The sequence below is a fragment of the Acomys minous genome, assembly GCF_964271855.1.
Source record: "Acomys minous genome assembly, chromosome: 15".
NCBI classification, from domain to species: Eukaryota; Metazoa; Chordata; class Mammalia; order Rodentia; family Muridae; genus Acomys; species Acomys minous.
In genome coordinates, this window is record NC_140497.1 from 30,436,106 (window position 1) to 30,451,790 (window position 15,685).

The 15,685-nt window shown below is 42.6% G+C and overlaps 1 protein-coding gene across 1 annotated transcript in view; it reads right to left on the minus strand.

The window, feature by feature from the left end:
• The window catches only part of MTUS1 (microtubule associated scaffold protein 1), a 149,696-nt gene that overhangs the window by 45,160 nt on the left and 88,851 nt on the right, over positions 1–15,685 (minus strand). Inside the window, 2 exon segments of the mRNA XM_084759662.1 lie at positions 12,342–12,380; positions 14,633–14,764. Coding sequence (XP_084615788.1) covers positions 12,342–12,380; positions 14,633–14,764 — 171 coding nt within the window.

Below are 15,685 nucleotides of genomic sequence, written 5' to 3' on the forward strand. Positions count from 1 at the left end.
TTTGGATCTTAGCCATGTGACCAAGACTGAGCTTAAGGGATCTGGAGCTATCTCCTTGCCCATTTCCTTTGTTTCCTGCTTGAGACAGGCTCCCATGAGGAAGGGAGCTAAGGAAAGCAGACATGCCAGTAGAGGCCGCAAGGACAGCACAGCTCTATCTCGGGGAGGGGGGGGGGAAGGGAATGGGAGAGTAGGGGCGGGAGTGGGGAGCCACAACACAACACTTCTTAAAATGTCTGTTTTTCATGCCTAGAGCAATTCCAAAAGAAGTCTACAAAGTGACCACCTAGTACAAGAATGTAATTTGATGAATTTTACTGTAACTGAATAGATTTCATCCACATGCTGGGTAGTCAAGTGGTTCTTCAGTACCACCTTAAGTAAGTAAGTATTTTGTTCTAATACTGCTTTGCTCTTTATCAATACTTCCTTTTGTTGCCATGACCACCCCCTCTAACCCCTACCCAGGTGCTGGGATCAAGCTCAGGGCTTTGCACATTAGGCAGGAATGCTACTACTAGCACATGCCCAGATTATCCCTGGGGAGACACGAACAAGCGCCTACTTAGCCCAGACAGAACACCACCAACAAACACATCTAAGTAAGGATATCACCCAAGTCCAGCTCAGTGCAGTGCTGAGTTTTATTGGGGCTGCTTAACAGGAGCGGCAATGACTCAAAGGCAGCGTCATCAGTGAAAGCCCCCGAGATGGGTGGGAACCAGCTGCTCATAGCCCAACCAGCAGGCAGCTCAACAGGCAGGAGAGGGTCTCTGCTAGGTCACTTGGTTCAGGTGCTGAGTCCTAAGTCCTTTCTAGGCAGCTGTGCTTTTCTGAGAGTGTCTGAGGACAGTCTTTATTGCTTATATAAACTCAAGAAGGAAGGAGGCTAGTGCATCTGGTCCGTTTCAGGGACTTCCTGTGTCTTACAGAACTTCCCATAGGAGGAAATTGCTACAGGGCACCAAGCAATCACTTTTCATTTCACTAGCTCAGCAAAAACAATTCAAAATTCTTATTGTAATGAACTGCCTTCACTTGTATCAAAGAAGGCCTTAAGTGTTTGAGGATCAAGAGATACAGTCTGTGATAATTAACATGGGTCTATTTCCAGCTTGGAAGGAAAACTGAACTGAGAGGCAAAGACTATTTATACTTACAAATGTGTTTCCCTTATACCGACTGAGCCATCAGAAAACTGTGATAAAGACCAAAATTTCACTTAGCTTAGCCTAACACTTTGTCAGGAAATAACTCTTGACCGAATCTTGGGACAATCAGTGAGGTCATCCCACACTTTCAAGGTTCCTCCCTCATCTTGAGTCTTGATCCATGTCTGACATCTCTTTCAGTTACCACAGCAGATCCCTGCCAGAGTGCTTTCCTTTTTTTTTCTAGCCCATAATTACAGAAGAAAAAAAAAATCACACCTCTAATTCAGTGACATACTTTGTCGATAATAATTTACCACAATGCACTGTGCATATACTTGCTCCAGGCTTTGACCAGCGGTCTGTTCCCAGCCTCTCTCTCACCACAGGGTTTGCTCAGAAATATTGCCATTTGTTTTCTTTCTTTGAAGGAGTCACGTGCCCTCACCTCTCTAGGCGGTCACATTATTTTCTTCATCTGGAATACTTTTTATTTCTCAGAGTTCCACTTATCCTAAGGACCGGACTTGAAAGGCACTTGCGGAACACCTGCATAAAGGTAGCAAGAACCTGCCAAGAACAGCCTGAGGGCCCAGGCCACACCCTACCATGATTACCTGTCTCTTGTCCAATTATGGGTTTGAGGAAGCCAAAGGGCTGTGTGGGACCTACTCCTGGCTATTTTCTCAGCACCAAGCCTTGTGCCTGGCATATGGCGTTTGCCCAACAGATCCTTATACGTGACACAAATCTTGTAATGTGAGAAGCAGGTTAGAATCAGAGGAAAGGCTGCTCTCACAGAGCAAATATGAAGCCCTCTAGAAAGCTCTATCAGTTGTTAGCATTGTTGACAGGACGCTGTCAGGATTTTGGTAGTGTTTCACCGGCAGGAGCAAGCTTAGGATGTAGCTCAGTGGTAAAGCACCTGCTTGGGAAGCAAGTGGTCCTGGGTTCAATCCCCAGCTCCTCCACTCCCCACAATAGAGCAAGCTTTATCCTAAGTGCCTGAAGGAGGGTGGTGAGAGTGAAACCAAGGATCAACGCCAAGGGTGGAGTCTTAAGATTTTATAACCAATTGTTGTGGATAACTAAGGATGACTAACAAGATGATTCAACTTTGAGGGCCAGATAAGAAACGTGATGTCATAAAAAAAGAAACAAGCCAACAAGATTAATTGCATTTGGGGAGGCAGTTAGTTATGATTAATTTGCAAGTGTTAATAGTACCTTCAGAATTGAAGGGCCCAAAGCTAGGAAGTCCATGGCCTTTGAGGCCCAGAGACCTTGGAAAGCAGAGCATGTGGCTGCCACAGTTTGTAGCCCTAGGAAGTGAAGGCAATCATACACTCAGTTACCATTAGAGTCAACATCATCTTATCCTAGGACTCTTGGAATCCAGCTCACCAGCCCATCTAAGGCAAAAAGGGCACTTCCTTTTCTAGGAATATAAACAAGCCAGTGCTTACAAATCCAATTATAGATCAAACCAGACACAATGATGTCAACAATCAATTTTTAGACAACTTCTCTGGCCTTAAAATGGCACGAGGTAGATAAACTCACCAAAGAGCCTTTCTAGGGACAACTAGAAACATTAGAATTAATTTCTTTAAGTATTTTTACTTAAAATTATTTACTATTTCAATACAGTGTCCTTTTCTGTGTTCACATGTGTACATGCATGCACTTGTGAGCTTTCAGATGTGGAGGTCAGAGGTCGGCCTCAGAAGTCCTTTGCATTACCTCCCCACACTAGTTTTTGGATCAGGGTCTCTCTCCCTGATGGTAGAGCTCACCAATTTGGCTCTACTGGCTGACCATCTAACCTCAGGTGCCCTCCTGCATCTGTGTCCCCAGCACTGGGAATAGTATCCGTGCTGCCACCACACCCAACTTTTACATGGGGAGGGAACACTCCTCAGCCTCAGATTCTTTTCAGAAGCTTAGCGTGCTTTCTTCTCATGAAGTGCTCTCCTTCACCATTAGTTTCTGGTGCTAGGAGTTAAAGCAGCATTCATAGTGGGGGCAGGGTAGCGGAGATCTTTAAGGTAAAAAAAAAAAATCTACCCCATAGGCTGTGGTCATATGGTAGAGGAGGAAGTCCCCCCTTCTGTCAGAGGTCTAGGGGAGGGGAAATAGGGCAGAAGAAGGAGGGAGGGTGGGAATGGGAAGATACAAGGGAGGGGATAACAATGAGATGTAATCTGAATAAAGTATAATAAATTAACATTAAAAGAAAAACAACTAAACAGAGCTCACAGGTTTTGGCCCCATCTCCACTACTTACTGTGTGCCCATGGGCAAGATAGTTCAGGTCTCTCAGAACAGATCAGAAGCCTGAGACTTCCTGGTGTAAAATAAGATGCACTTGTTCACTGCTATGTTCATTCTAGCCTTAAGCATTACGACTACCTGCAAATGGACTTTAAGAAACTTGCGTGCACTCAGAAAATAATACATGATAAAAAAAAAAAAAAAACTCCAGTCCTTAAGGCCTTCTGTCTTTTGCTCAAACTACCTGCTTCACCAAAACATTACAAACGAATGAATGTAAGACACCAGCTGGTAAAAATAAAGCATTGTTCACTCAAGCAATGGGCTGCTTCTATTAAAAGGAGTGGAATAAAAGCTGGGTGTGTGGCTCAGGAGTAAAGAGGCAGCTACACATATACAGGCCCCCCCCACCCCCCTCCCCCGTTCCATCTTGAGAACCTACCCCACACACAAAAGAATGAAGTGGGCAAACACGAAACTCTAAGATATATTAACCTTACAAAGGCCAGCAATAAAACAGATACCGAGCTTCCAGTTCTGCCTAACCCTGAGGCTAGGAAAGACAACCAAGAAAACATGCCAGTGATGCTCTGGGGGTGGGGGTTGGGGCAGGAAGTCACCAGAAAAAGGCACATTAGGGCGATATGGTAACCTAAGACCTCTTCCTTCTGGTTTTATTATGAAAATTTATTCTTTGGAAATCTCATACATATATCATGTAATTGGATCATAGCCGCCTTCAGCTCCCTGTCTTTTTACCTTAGAGCAGGTCCTACATTAGTTTAAAATTTTTAATACTAAAAGCTACTTGAGCCTGTTTGGTACATAGAAATTATTGGTAACATAAAGTATACTTCTTTGTATAGGTAGGGAGATGGGGAGGACCTGGGAAGAGCTGGGGGAGGGGGAAGAATAGGATGAAAATTACATGGGGAAAAAAAACCAAGCACACTTGTGTTTCTCACCTTTTATATATTTGTCATTTGTGGGTGGGGGTACAGGCAATTAAAGCCAAGGCCTCAGAGCACACTGAGCTCCACCCATGGCCCCCACCTTTTTAGTTTTTTTTTTTTTAAAGAGCTGGAAGAATCATGGTGGCATTTGGACTGGAAGAGGGGCCATGGTTGGACCCAGCTTTCTTCATTTTCCTTCAGCCATCAGACCTAGAAGGAAAAGCCACCCAACTCAAGTGCCAGATCAAGGGGAGTTACGAAATGAGAAAGGGATGCTGGGGAAGGAAAAAAAAATCAAGATTATCCCAAAGGGAAGGCAGATGCCTGTGGGAAAATGAAAAGCAGTCAGCAGGAAAAGAAACAAGAAAAAAAAAAAAAAGAAAGAAAGAAAACAAACAAACAAAATACCATGGATAGTGATGGGCCAACTAAAAAAACAAGAGGTACACAGGAAAACACATACATGGCACACACACACATACACACACACACACACACACACATTCAGTCACATGCTCACTAAGCAAGACAGCCTGTTAAAATCAACACTCAGCAGCTCCAACTAAGTATAAGGACACACAAACCATCACAGAACAAAATCAACTCAATTTACGATCATTGTAATCCTTGGCAAAATTGAGGGGCACCACCACCAAGCAATGCAGTCGGAACACAAGCAGATGGGTTTACATATGCCTGAAGGGGTGCACTAACATGTCTATCTTAGGCACCAAAAAAAAAAAAAAAAAAAGAAAAGAAAAGAAAAAAGAAAAGAAAAAGAAAGAAAAGCAGCTGCAAACAGAAACACCAAGGGCAATATTCTATGTTCACAATTGTTCTCACTAGGAAAACTGGAAAGCTATAATTATTTGTGGTGCTCTTCCTGGCCTTTCAAGAGCATCAGGGTGATTTTAGGGGTATTTGCAATGTGGAGGTCTTTTCTTATCCTGAAATAGATAGCCTTTCCATCTGAATGAGAAACTGCAAAATAAAACCAAAGAAACCATCTCCTTTCTCAGTGCAAAGAGCAATTGTCTTAATATGTTCACATCCTAGTTCCAAAAATCATTTGAAGATAGATGCGAATTAACAGGTGCTGTTTTTACAGATTTGGTGGCAGAGAAGAGCGCCACAAAGTTCCCCCGGCAACGATCCTGCATCGGTAAACACAGACAAGCCCACAGCTGCCTGCATAAAACACAAGTACCCTCCCACCCAACACAAGAGAAAAAAACTGCTTATATTGTCACTGGTTAGGCCTCTCATTAAAAAGAGCTTTATTTCCCAATTATCTGTCTCCATAGAAATCTGAGAAGCACTTGCGAGTTCACCAGCCTGCCCCTCCCATACGGAGCTCTGAGCCGAGAACTGCGCACTACCAACCTGTGTGGAAAATGACAGTGCTCTTCCTGAGCCCCGTGGGAAGCCGAAGGTTTCGAAGCAGTCCTTTGGCAGTTAGGCGGACGTGGATGGTGGATAAGGAGAATTTGGGAGACAACAACATGTCTTCAGATCAAGCGGGAGAACTTCGCAGAGGACGCAGCTACCAGGGACCATCACATGCTGCCTCTTTTCAACTCAGTGATCTTCCAAGCCAAGAGATAACAGCCAGAGAAAAACAAACCTACATAGCTCAGGCCACCCAGAGGGAAAAAAGAAAAGCTAAGAGGTTGCTATGCCAGGGCTCCAGGCTTCCGTTTGCACTCCCAGATGTTGCTAAAAACAATGCCCTTCGTCTGAACAGGAGCTGTGAGGAGCGGGTTCCGGAAGCGAGCAGCCTCTGTGGTGTTACATCACACTGTACATGCCTTGGGTTGTTGTGGTTCCCATCGGGGATGGGAAAGGGGAGGAGAAAGTGGGTGGTCTCCGGAGCTTTATGTAACAGCCAATGGTGTCGCAGATCCTGTCACTACTTGGAACAAGGCTAAAGGAAATTAACCGCCCTCACATGCCTAATGTCTATTTATTAGCTCTGCAAAAAATAAGATTTCATCAAAGCAGTCTGAACTGATTCAATTTTTTAAAAACTGCAGAGGTTCACACTATTATCCCTGAGCACTTTCCAGGTATTTTACCTATGTAGCTGTATGTAAACCTACTTACTTGGATTAAAAAATTAAGCAAACAAAACAAAACCTTCAAGCCAGCGGATACTTCCAACCCTTAACATAAACAACCTGTTTTAGTGTGCTAATGACAGGTTGTCAAAATCGCAGCTCTAATTCTCATGTGTTAAGGACCGCACTAAAAATGAACGGTTAGTGCAATTTCTGTTCCAGGTCTGCTTCTGAGAGTAAGCAAACAATTTCATAAGACAAAGAAATCTTAAACCATAAACAACTCACTAAGTATAGTTAAAATTAACCGAAAGCAGTTAACTCTCTCAGAAGTCCTGAACAGCATCTGAGAACTGCAGAGGGCAGAGGACAGGAGGGAAGGGAAATTTGAGCTGTTAGCCCTGTCATTTCAGAGGATAGGAATAAACCAGTAACCCACAGAGGGCCACTGTGGGGATGAACAAGCACACCCACAACCAGCATCTCCTGAAGGAGCCACATCCATGGCAACAGAGGCACAGATAACCATGGGGTTAGAGCAGTGGCCTCAACCTTCCTAGTGCTGCAAACCCTTTAACGCAGTTCCTCATGTTGTGGTGATCTTCCAGCCATAAAATCACTTCCTTGCTACTTCATAACTGTAATTTTGCTACTCTTGTGGATCGTAATGTAAACACCAGTGTTTCTGGTGGTCTTAGGTGACCCCTGGGCAAGGGTCATGCACTCCAACAAAGGTTCCACCCATAGGTGGAGAGCCGCTATTAGAGTCAAGGAAATGGACCTTCAGGCATAGGTTTCCTCTGTTAAATCACAGGTTCTTATTTTTAGAACATCTAGACACCTTTCTCCAATTTGTTACTTTTATTAAAACTCTGATTTTAAGGGGTTGAAAGAGAGGGCTCAGCAGTTGATGGCTAGACTTCCAGAGGACCCATGTTCAGTTCCCAGCACCCACATGACAACTCATAAACATCTGAAACGCCAGTCCTAAGGGATATAATTCCCTCTTCTGGCCCTTCCAGGCACCATACATGCATGTGGTGCACACACATGCATGCAAGCAAAACACTCATCACATGCAAATAAAATAAACACTATCATTAGCTACCCCCCCCCATTAAATAATAACCTTTTTCTTCTAAAAGAACAATGTCAATGGGAAAGAGAAACCAAGCGGGGGGGGGGGGGGGGGAGGTAGAGGCATGTAAATCTCTTGTGAGTTCCAGGCCAGCCTGGTCTGCAGAGTCTAGAACAGCCAGGGCTACGCAGAGAAACCCTGTCTCAGAAAACAACAAAAAGTGTGCTTAGATGCAAGCCTCCAACTAGTCACATTCAAATCTTTCCAAAACATCATCTGCCCCCTAGTGGCCAGCTAGCATGAGTGCAACAAAGAAAAAAGGTATCAGGTGTTGGTAAAGTCATTAAGAATCAGCATAAGATTCAGCAAAAATAACAGGAAACCACATGAAGCAAAGCTTGGCACTTAAGATGGAACAGTTCATAAGGATTAGACTTGCAGTTGGATTTTCGTGGTGTGATTTTTTTCTTTGTTTGTTTCTTGTTTTTGTTGTTGTTGCTTGTTTTTGAATAGCAAAATTGACCCATCCCTCTAGCCTTCATTTCTCCGATTTTAAAGAATTCTGAAAAGTAATAAAACAAGACAGTCTCTTCCTAGGCTCAGTACTGATCATGTTATATCCTGAGTGTACCAAGGCTGTGCCCTACACAATAGCTCCTAAATTTACACTCCAGTGCAGTGTGTGAGCTTCTGTTCTTTATTCATCGTCTGCTAGGTATGCACATAAAGAAAAAAAAAACAAAAAAACAAAACAAAAAGGCCAAACAGAGAGCAGTGCAAAGTCAGCATTCCTTTTTCGCATTTTTTTACCCATACATATTTTTCCAGTTCAGTTATTTCTTTTGGATTCATCTCTGTTGTTATAGCGAGGACAACAAAATCTCCTCTCAACACATTTTAAGCCAAGCTGCTGTGAACTATGCCGTAACTACATGTGTTGCAACAGTGTTGTAACAATGTCCTCATCTTCTGTAACTCCACCTAACAGCAACTTCCCTTTTCTTGGCAATCCCTGCCAGTGCCCAGAAGCCTTTGCACATCCTGACTGCTTTAGACACTGAATGTAAGCGAAGTAAGCAAGACTCCCTTCTCTCTGTGCACGGTAGGCCTGTGCATCAGTAGCTGTGAAGGACTCCCACACCAGGGTGCATATAGAGGTCAAAGGACAATCCCTAGTGCCAGTCTTCAATAGCCATTATTTGAGACGGCTTTTTTTTTTCCTTCTGCTACCTGAGCTTGCAGAGATTCTGTGTCTCGCCTCCCTTCTCCCCCTACACAAAACTACTCAGGTTACAGATACTTGTGGGACGTGTTCTTTGTGCTTTCACAGCAAATAATTTTGCTCACCGACCCAGCCCCTCAGCCTCACTTCCTTTGTTTGTACAGTACTGTGAATAGTTTTCTAGTGTGTGGATATACCATATTTTCTTTATGTATATAGATATTTAAGTCATCCTTACATCCAGTTATTGGGGAAAATGCTACAAGGAACATGGAAGATCACATCTAATTTTTCTTTCTTTATTTTCCTTGTTAAGCCAGCCTTTAGTGGGCATAAGGCATGTAGGCCACCTGCTCTGCCACCAACTGCCTCCCTTGCTACACAGAAGGCTTTGAGCTTGGTACAGTCAGTCCCACTTCTCCAGTTTTGCTCGTCACGTGCTTCTGGCATCAATCTAAGAAAACCAATGACAAAGCCATGAAGCTTTGCCTTCTGTTGCCTTCTGAGTTTTTCAGTTTCAGGTCTTACTGTAATTTGAGTTGTTTTCCGTTTGTGAGGTGAGATGAAGGTTCAACTTCACTGTCTGTTGAAGAGATGATGGTTCCTCTACTGGGTAGTTTGGGCAACGGACTGTGTGCCCATGGGTTCCTTTCTGGGCTCTTCCATGGCATTGCTCTATGTGTCAACCTTGTGATAGCACCAGACAATTTTAATGACAGGATTGAAAGCAAAAATTAGGGTGCCTCCAGATTTCTTTGTTTTCCCCTACAAAAGATTGGTTTTGGCTACTTAGGGGTCTTGTTTGGTTTCCCATAAATTTTGTGTAGTGACTTTTCTTTTTCAGTTAAAATAATGTAATAAGGATTTTGACAGAGGTGTTTTGAATAATACGGCTTTTTAGCAGCTACTGTGGGGGCTGGCCCTGTCTTGCTAGTTTTTGAGAGGGCTACACAGAGCAAGTGTGCTGATGACGACATCTGGCTTTGTTCTTACCACAATTTGTAATGATCTGACAAAAGAAAGCTCAAATCATGTGCTGTCATAATTATTAATTTCTGTTATTACACCTGTGTTCCTGGAAAGACCTTCTCTACTCAGGTCTGTATTTATGGTGCTTTTATTAATTTCTACACTTAACACCCTTCTGTCTGGAACATACTCATGTGTCCTCTGTGAAGAGATCCAGTTCCCAGCAAAAAAGGCAGCCACTATCACAGTGGGATTCACCAAGAGATCCACCCTTCCTATGACAAAGCATCAAATTGTTCATGTATCTAATTGACATGAGGACAGAATTGAGATCATCAACATGCAGTGAGGAAAGATGGCAGGCACACAGCGTGACAGCATCACAACCTTCCTCCCCAGAGTACGTCTGCAGCTTTCAACCACTTCCCAACATTCGAGAAAGGAGATGCAGAAAGCCACACTGCCCAAGGCTATATTTATGAAATGTCACAGAAGGACCAAGTGTTTTTACTTCTAGAGGCGGACACCATGGCACCTGACAGGGATGCCGTATAAAACAATCAGAGAACTGGATAAACACAACTTGGACACCTATGGTACCCCAAACAGTTCCCACGAGTGTCGGGACTACAGTAATAATAGTAATGCTGAGGTGTGTGTGACATCTTCCTCATAAACAGCAAGCCTGTTTTATTTAGAGCCAATGTTGCCTAGAATCTCGTAGCGTCATAACCTTTAAATAGATCACAACGGCTAGACCCCAGGAAGGTGGTTCATAGCTTTCAGTGGGTTTTCCCGATTGATTTCATGGAACTCAACACGTGGTGGGGAGGTGGGGGGTGGGGGTGGGGGCGGGGAGGGAGCGTCATCTCTAAAATAAATCCATGAAAACTCTAACAACAACAAGGACCACCAACCTCGTCAGCCCTAGCTAGCAGCAGTAGCAGCTACCATCTGAGAGCCTGGGATGGAAATATTCTACATGGTCCAAGTGATTCCCACACTGGGACTTATCTGCCAAACATCCCCATGCTGCCAAACGAGAAACTGGAGCTCTGGAGGGGCTTAGCAAGTAGCCAAAGGTCAGGACACAAATAGAAAGCGGGAGAAGCCAAGATTTACACCAACGTCCGAGCCTCACAAGGTCATTATCTTCTGCTCCTCACTGTCCCTTCTGAGGTTTCGGAATCTCTTTAAAATAACTGTTAAACTACTGAGAGAACATTTCACCCCCTCAAAAAATAGACAGAGGCTGGAGAGGTGGCTCGGATGTTTAGTGCGCTACTACTGCTCTTTCAAAGGACCAGGGCTCGGTTCCCAAAACTTGCGTGGAGCAGCTCACAACTGTTTTGAGACCTCCTTCTGGCCTCCCAGGGCACTGCATGCATGTGGAGCATGGACATACATCCAGGTAAAATACACATTAAAAAAAAATCTTTAAAAAATAAATTTAAAAATTTTAAAACAAATAATTAAATAAAACCTGAGGTTGACCAGAGTATGGTAGGTATTTTTATATTATGGATCATACCAGAAACTAGTATGAAGCTTTTAGAAAATTATGCAAGTTATCCGAGTGACTATAGAACGCATGGTCTTTAGTTTATTAGTACCATTTTAAAGAACCTGTCACAAGAAAATTCTGCCAAACTTCAACAGAGCTGACTGTAAAATGGTTCATACTGGAATCATTGTGAATGTGATTTAGAGCCACCCCAAATATCCAAGAGGTTAATTGTTACTATACTTAGACCAGGTGACTCATCAAAACTGACCACTATGTGGTACGTAACGAAACAGGATTTTAGGATTTACAAGTATTTTCACTTCAAAAGCGATGTTTCCTCATTAGGCTCAAACTAATTTCAGGTCAGCCTGGAGTTGTGAAAATAACTGACCACCATGTTCACAACTGGGGGAAACACGTGGCTCACAGTTGTATGTCGCACTGACAACATGACAGCCTGGGATAACAGCTAGTTTACAGCATACAACATGGCTTTTCCCTCTTCTGGCTTTCTTCTCTGATGTGCAATGGGCTTAGAAGCCATTATACCATCGCTGTAATATAAAACAGGTGCACACAGGCATCACACAGCTGACTGCATACAGCCTGCATGCATGTCATACATAGGAATTTTGATGAATACATTTTTACAAGATCTATATAGCTCCTCAAAAGAAACTGTAAGATTCTCAATGTAGTTAAATGGGCTAAAGCTATAGTCGGCCTTAGAAATTTATGTCCAGTCAAAAATGTGTATAGCAGAGAAGCCAGGAAAATAGTAAGCTGCTGAGCTAATATAAGGTGTTAAAAACTATATCTTAAGATGACTTTATGCTTAGAGATGATCCAATTTAAAATAACATTTATATTAGAAGTGCCATTTTTAGTTCATATGAAGCATATTAAGATAGTTTTAAGCTATCTATATAATAAAATGTTCTCCTCTGTGCTATATGGCTTGTCAAACATGCTACCCAAAAAACCATGTCAGAGCAGTTATTTACACTTTAAAGCGTGACTTTTGACTTAAAAGCATGTCAGTGAATGCCATTATAAATTTCAATATATTCAGCTGTTACCTTTCAAATGGAAAGATTTTTAGTCTATTCATGCTTAAAGTGGTCACTTACCTGAATTAAAAGCTGAAAATAGACTCTTTCTTGAAGGACCTAGAATATGAAAGAAACATAGAACACACACATTATTGGAAATACTATGCAAAACTCAAGCCATTTTGTAAATAAGCGCAGTTTCATTTTCTAAAAGCCACACATTAACCTCTAAATGTTTGGTTCCAGCTATCTACTGGAAAAAAAATCCCAAGAAAAAAAACAACTTTATCAAGTACACTTTTTCAAATATAGATAACTTTGTAATTATCTTTTATAATAAGAGTGATATATGAATTAATCATCAAGAACAAAGTATCAACTTTAAAAGGATAAAGCATGGCAATATCTTCTAGACAAGGACAATTAAAGTTCATTTAAATTTTAGTTAATTTATTTATTATTTATACTAGTGCCTAATCCCAGGTCCCACAGAACAGGAACACTCTCCACCACTGCACTACACATTGGCCAGGAGGTGTGTCTTTTAGCAGTACAGAACTCATACTTTCCCTCTTCTACTGCTCACAGGAAACAGGCTACATATTGTGAAAGAAGGTTGCTGCTGTGTGCCTTCCCAAGGGGCTGACATCTATTCAGCTGTGAAGAAAAAAAAAAATACACTGGAGCTTTTTCTCCAGACAGACACAATATAAAATGCAGCCAGGAACCAAACTGGTAGATGCTTGGAGAACTGTAAGCACCTGTACTGACATCAGTCATCAAGTAAGAAACCATCTGTAGACAAATGGTTAGAATGCATGCCACAGTCCATTTCTGGAATTTTAAAAAGAAGATAATCTCTTAAAAGTATGTGGCCATCACAAATGGAAAACATTGACTCCCTCTCAAATAAAACCTCTACAGGACACTATCAGGTTTAGCGATAGGGCTTTTAGACCACTGGTATGCCCTGCTTTGCAGTTATAGGTGGGGTCTCTAATTGTCCTCTAAAAGTCACCTCATGATCAAAGTTCCATGCTCGGGATTTATTTTCAGTTATTGCTGGAGGTAGTTTGGGGCTTTAAAAATCATGATGAAGCTGGGCGTGGTGGTGCACGCCTTTAATCCCAGCTCTTGGGAGGCAGAGGCACAAGGATCGCTGTGAGTTCAAGACCAGCCTGGTCTACAAGGTGAGTCTAGGACAGCCAAGGCTACACAGAGAAACCCTGTCTCGAAAACCCTACCCCCCCCAAAAAAAAATCATGATCAAAACCACAGTTTCAGATACTAATGCCATCCTAGCAGGGGGCATGAGATGTTTTAGAACAAATAAGAAACTAAATAAATAATCTACCTCCAATAGGACTTCCTCCACCTCCACCACCCCCTGCTGCCCCCATGCATAATTTTGTTTTTGTTTTTGTTTTCCTTCAACCCAACAGAAACAAAAAGAGCATTGCTAAATGTAGACTAGGTCAGCAACCTCAAGTTATCACAAGATCTTTCACATATATGCCAGCATACATACAAACATGAAACCACTGTGCTCACAAAACCCACATTTATGTGCAGAGGAGAAAATGGAGAGAGAATGCTGTGCTGGCTGTCTTTCCAATTTCCTGATACAAATATGGGTCTCAATCATTCTTCTAGATAAGCAAGCTTACAAGGGTCTATGAGCAGAGCTCTCCGCTGTGACAAGGCTGCATGGAAACGCTGCCTGGTCTCTTAGTGGCCACCGCAATTGCAAAGTGAACGACACAGAGGGATCAGACACAAAGTGCTGGGCGAAAAGATGAGACAGGCCACGGTCTTGAACAAGGCAAGCGGGGAAATAAGCCACGCCCCTTGTTCCTATCTCTCTTCTAGAGGGCCAACCAGGAACAACCAAGTTACAGTTCTATTATGTTAGCTTCCCTGAACATCCCTGTTCTGCCTGCTCATTTCTCACTTTATGTGATGGGCGTTTTGCCTCAGGCATGTCTGTGCGCATGTGTGCGCAGTGCCCATGCAGCCCAGAAGAAAGAACATCAGATCCCCTGGAGCTGGAGTTACAGATGGTTACTGGCCGCTATATGGGTGTTGGGATTTGAACCTGCGTCCTCTGCAAGACCTGTCCGTGTTCTTAACCACAGAGCCACCCCTCTACCCTCTACCTCCTGACTACTCTGGCTGAGCTCCATCTATAGAATTCGCAGATTCTTGGAACAAGGGCCTCTCAGTGTTGAACTTCATTCCATCTTCTTACCCAACTGGCATTTAAACATAAAATTGTTAAAAGCACCATGAAGCTACTTGTCAAAACTTAACTTCTTAATAGCCAAGCAGTTTAAAGTCTTATTTCCTTCTCACCACAGTGAAGACAATACCTTTTGGAGAGGTTTTGAGCAAGTGCGCATGAGCCCTGGGCACCAAAGGCTTCAGATATAAGGATCCTGACCCATTCTGAAATGTTTGTTTGGGAGGCTTCTCTTCGTACTTGATGATGGCAGCATTACCAGCTATAACAAAATAAAAAAGCACATCTTATTTAACGCATAAATACGATAGCAGCCCCCAGTTATTTGTTCCAAAGAGACTACAATATGACAATTACTGAATGTCAAGAATACAGAGGCAGTTTCTGGCCTCAAGCATACAGAAAAAAAAATGCTGTTGCAACAATGCAAATATATATATTTTGTTTCCTGGCATAGTCCAAGTTTAGGCATAGTTCTAGCTTCTGTCCCAGATAGGGTAGAAGATGAATAGCTACCCATGCCATACAAACATGCCCAGCACATATACAGGAAAGCATCTCTCTCAATGGAGGCAGCACGGACTAAACAGCTGATGTTAATGAAGTAAAAATAGAATAAAGATAGCAGAGAAAATCCTCAGGGGCTTCAAGGATAAGATCTGTTCTCCACAGAAGCTGCATTGGGAGGTTAGATTGTCAGCATCCACCCTATTACAAAGGTGCTCAGCCTCCAAGTGAAGAAAATATAAAAAGATTCTTCCATAAGTAATGAAGACTATCCATATGAAAACACAAAATTTCCCCTGCACAGAGACCTGATCTTTTATTTTCTCTAAGTTACTGTCAACACGTAATTCTTGGCATCAAGTTTTATTCTATCATTCAATACATAAGTAATAATAATTTCTTTCTAGCATAGAATGTTCCACATAAATTTATGTGTCACCCTGGTTCAGGAGGCATGTTAGCATCTCTGTATCCCTTCAATTTTAGTGTATGCACTGTGCATCAAGAGTGTAAATTACTTTATTACTAACTTTGACCCCTTTCTTCATACTCTAGCAAAGGGTGATAACATTTCTCTTGCTCTTGAAAATCAGGAAGTTTTTCACTGGGCTAAATAACCCCAACCCCCACCAACAATGCTCACACACATCACATACTCTCCTGTTCCTCACCCAGT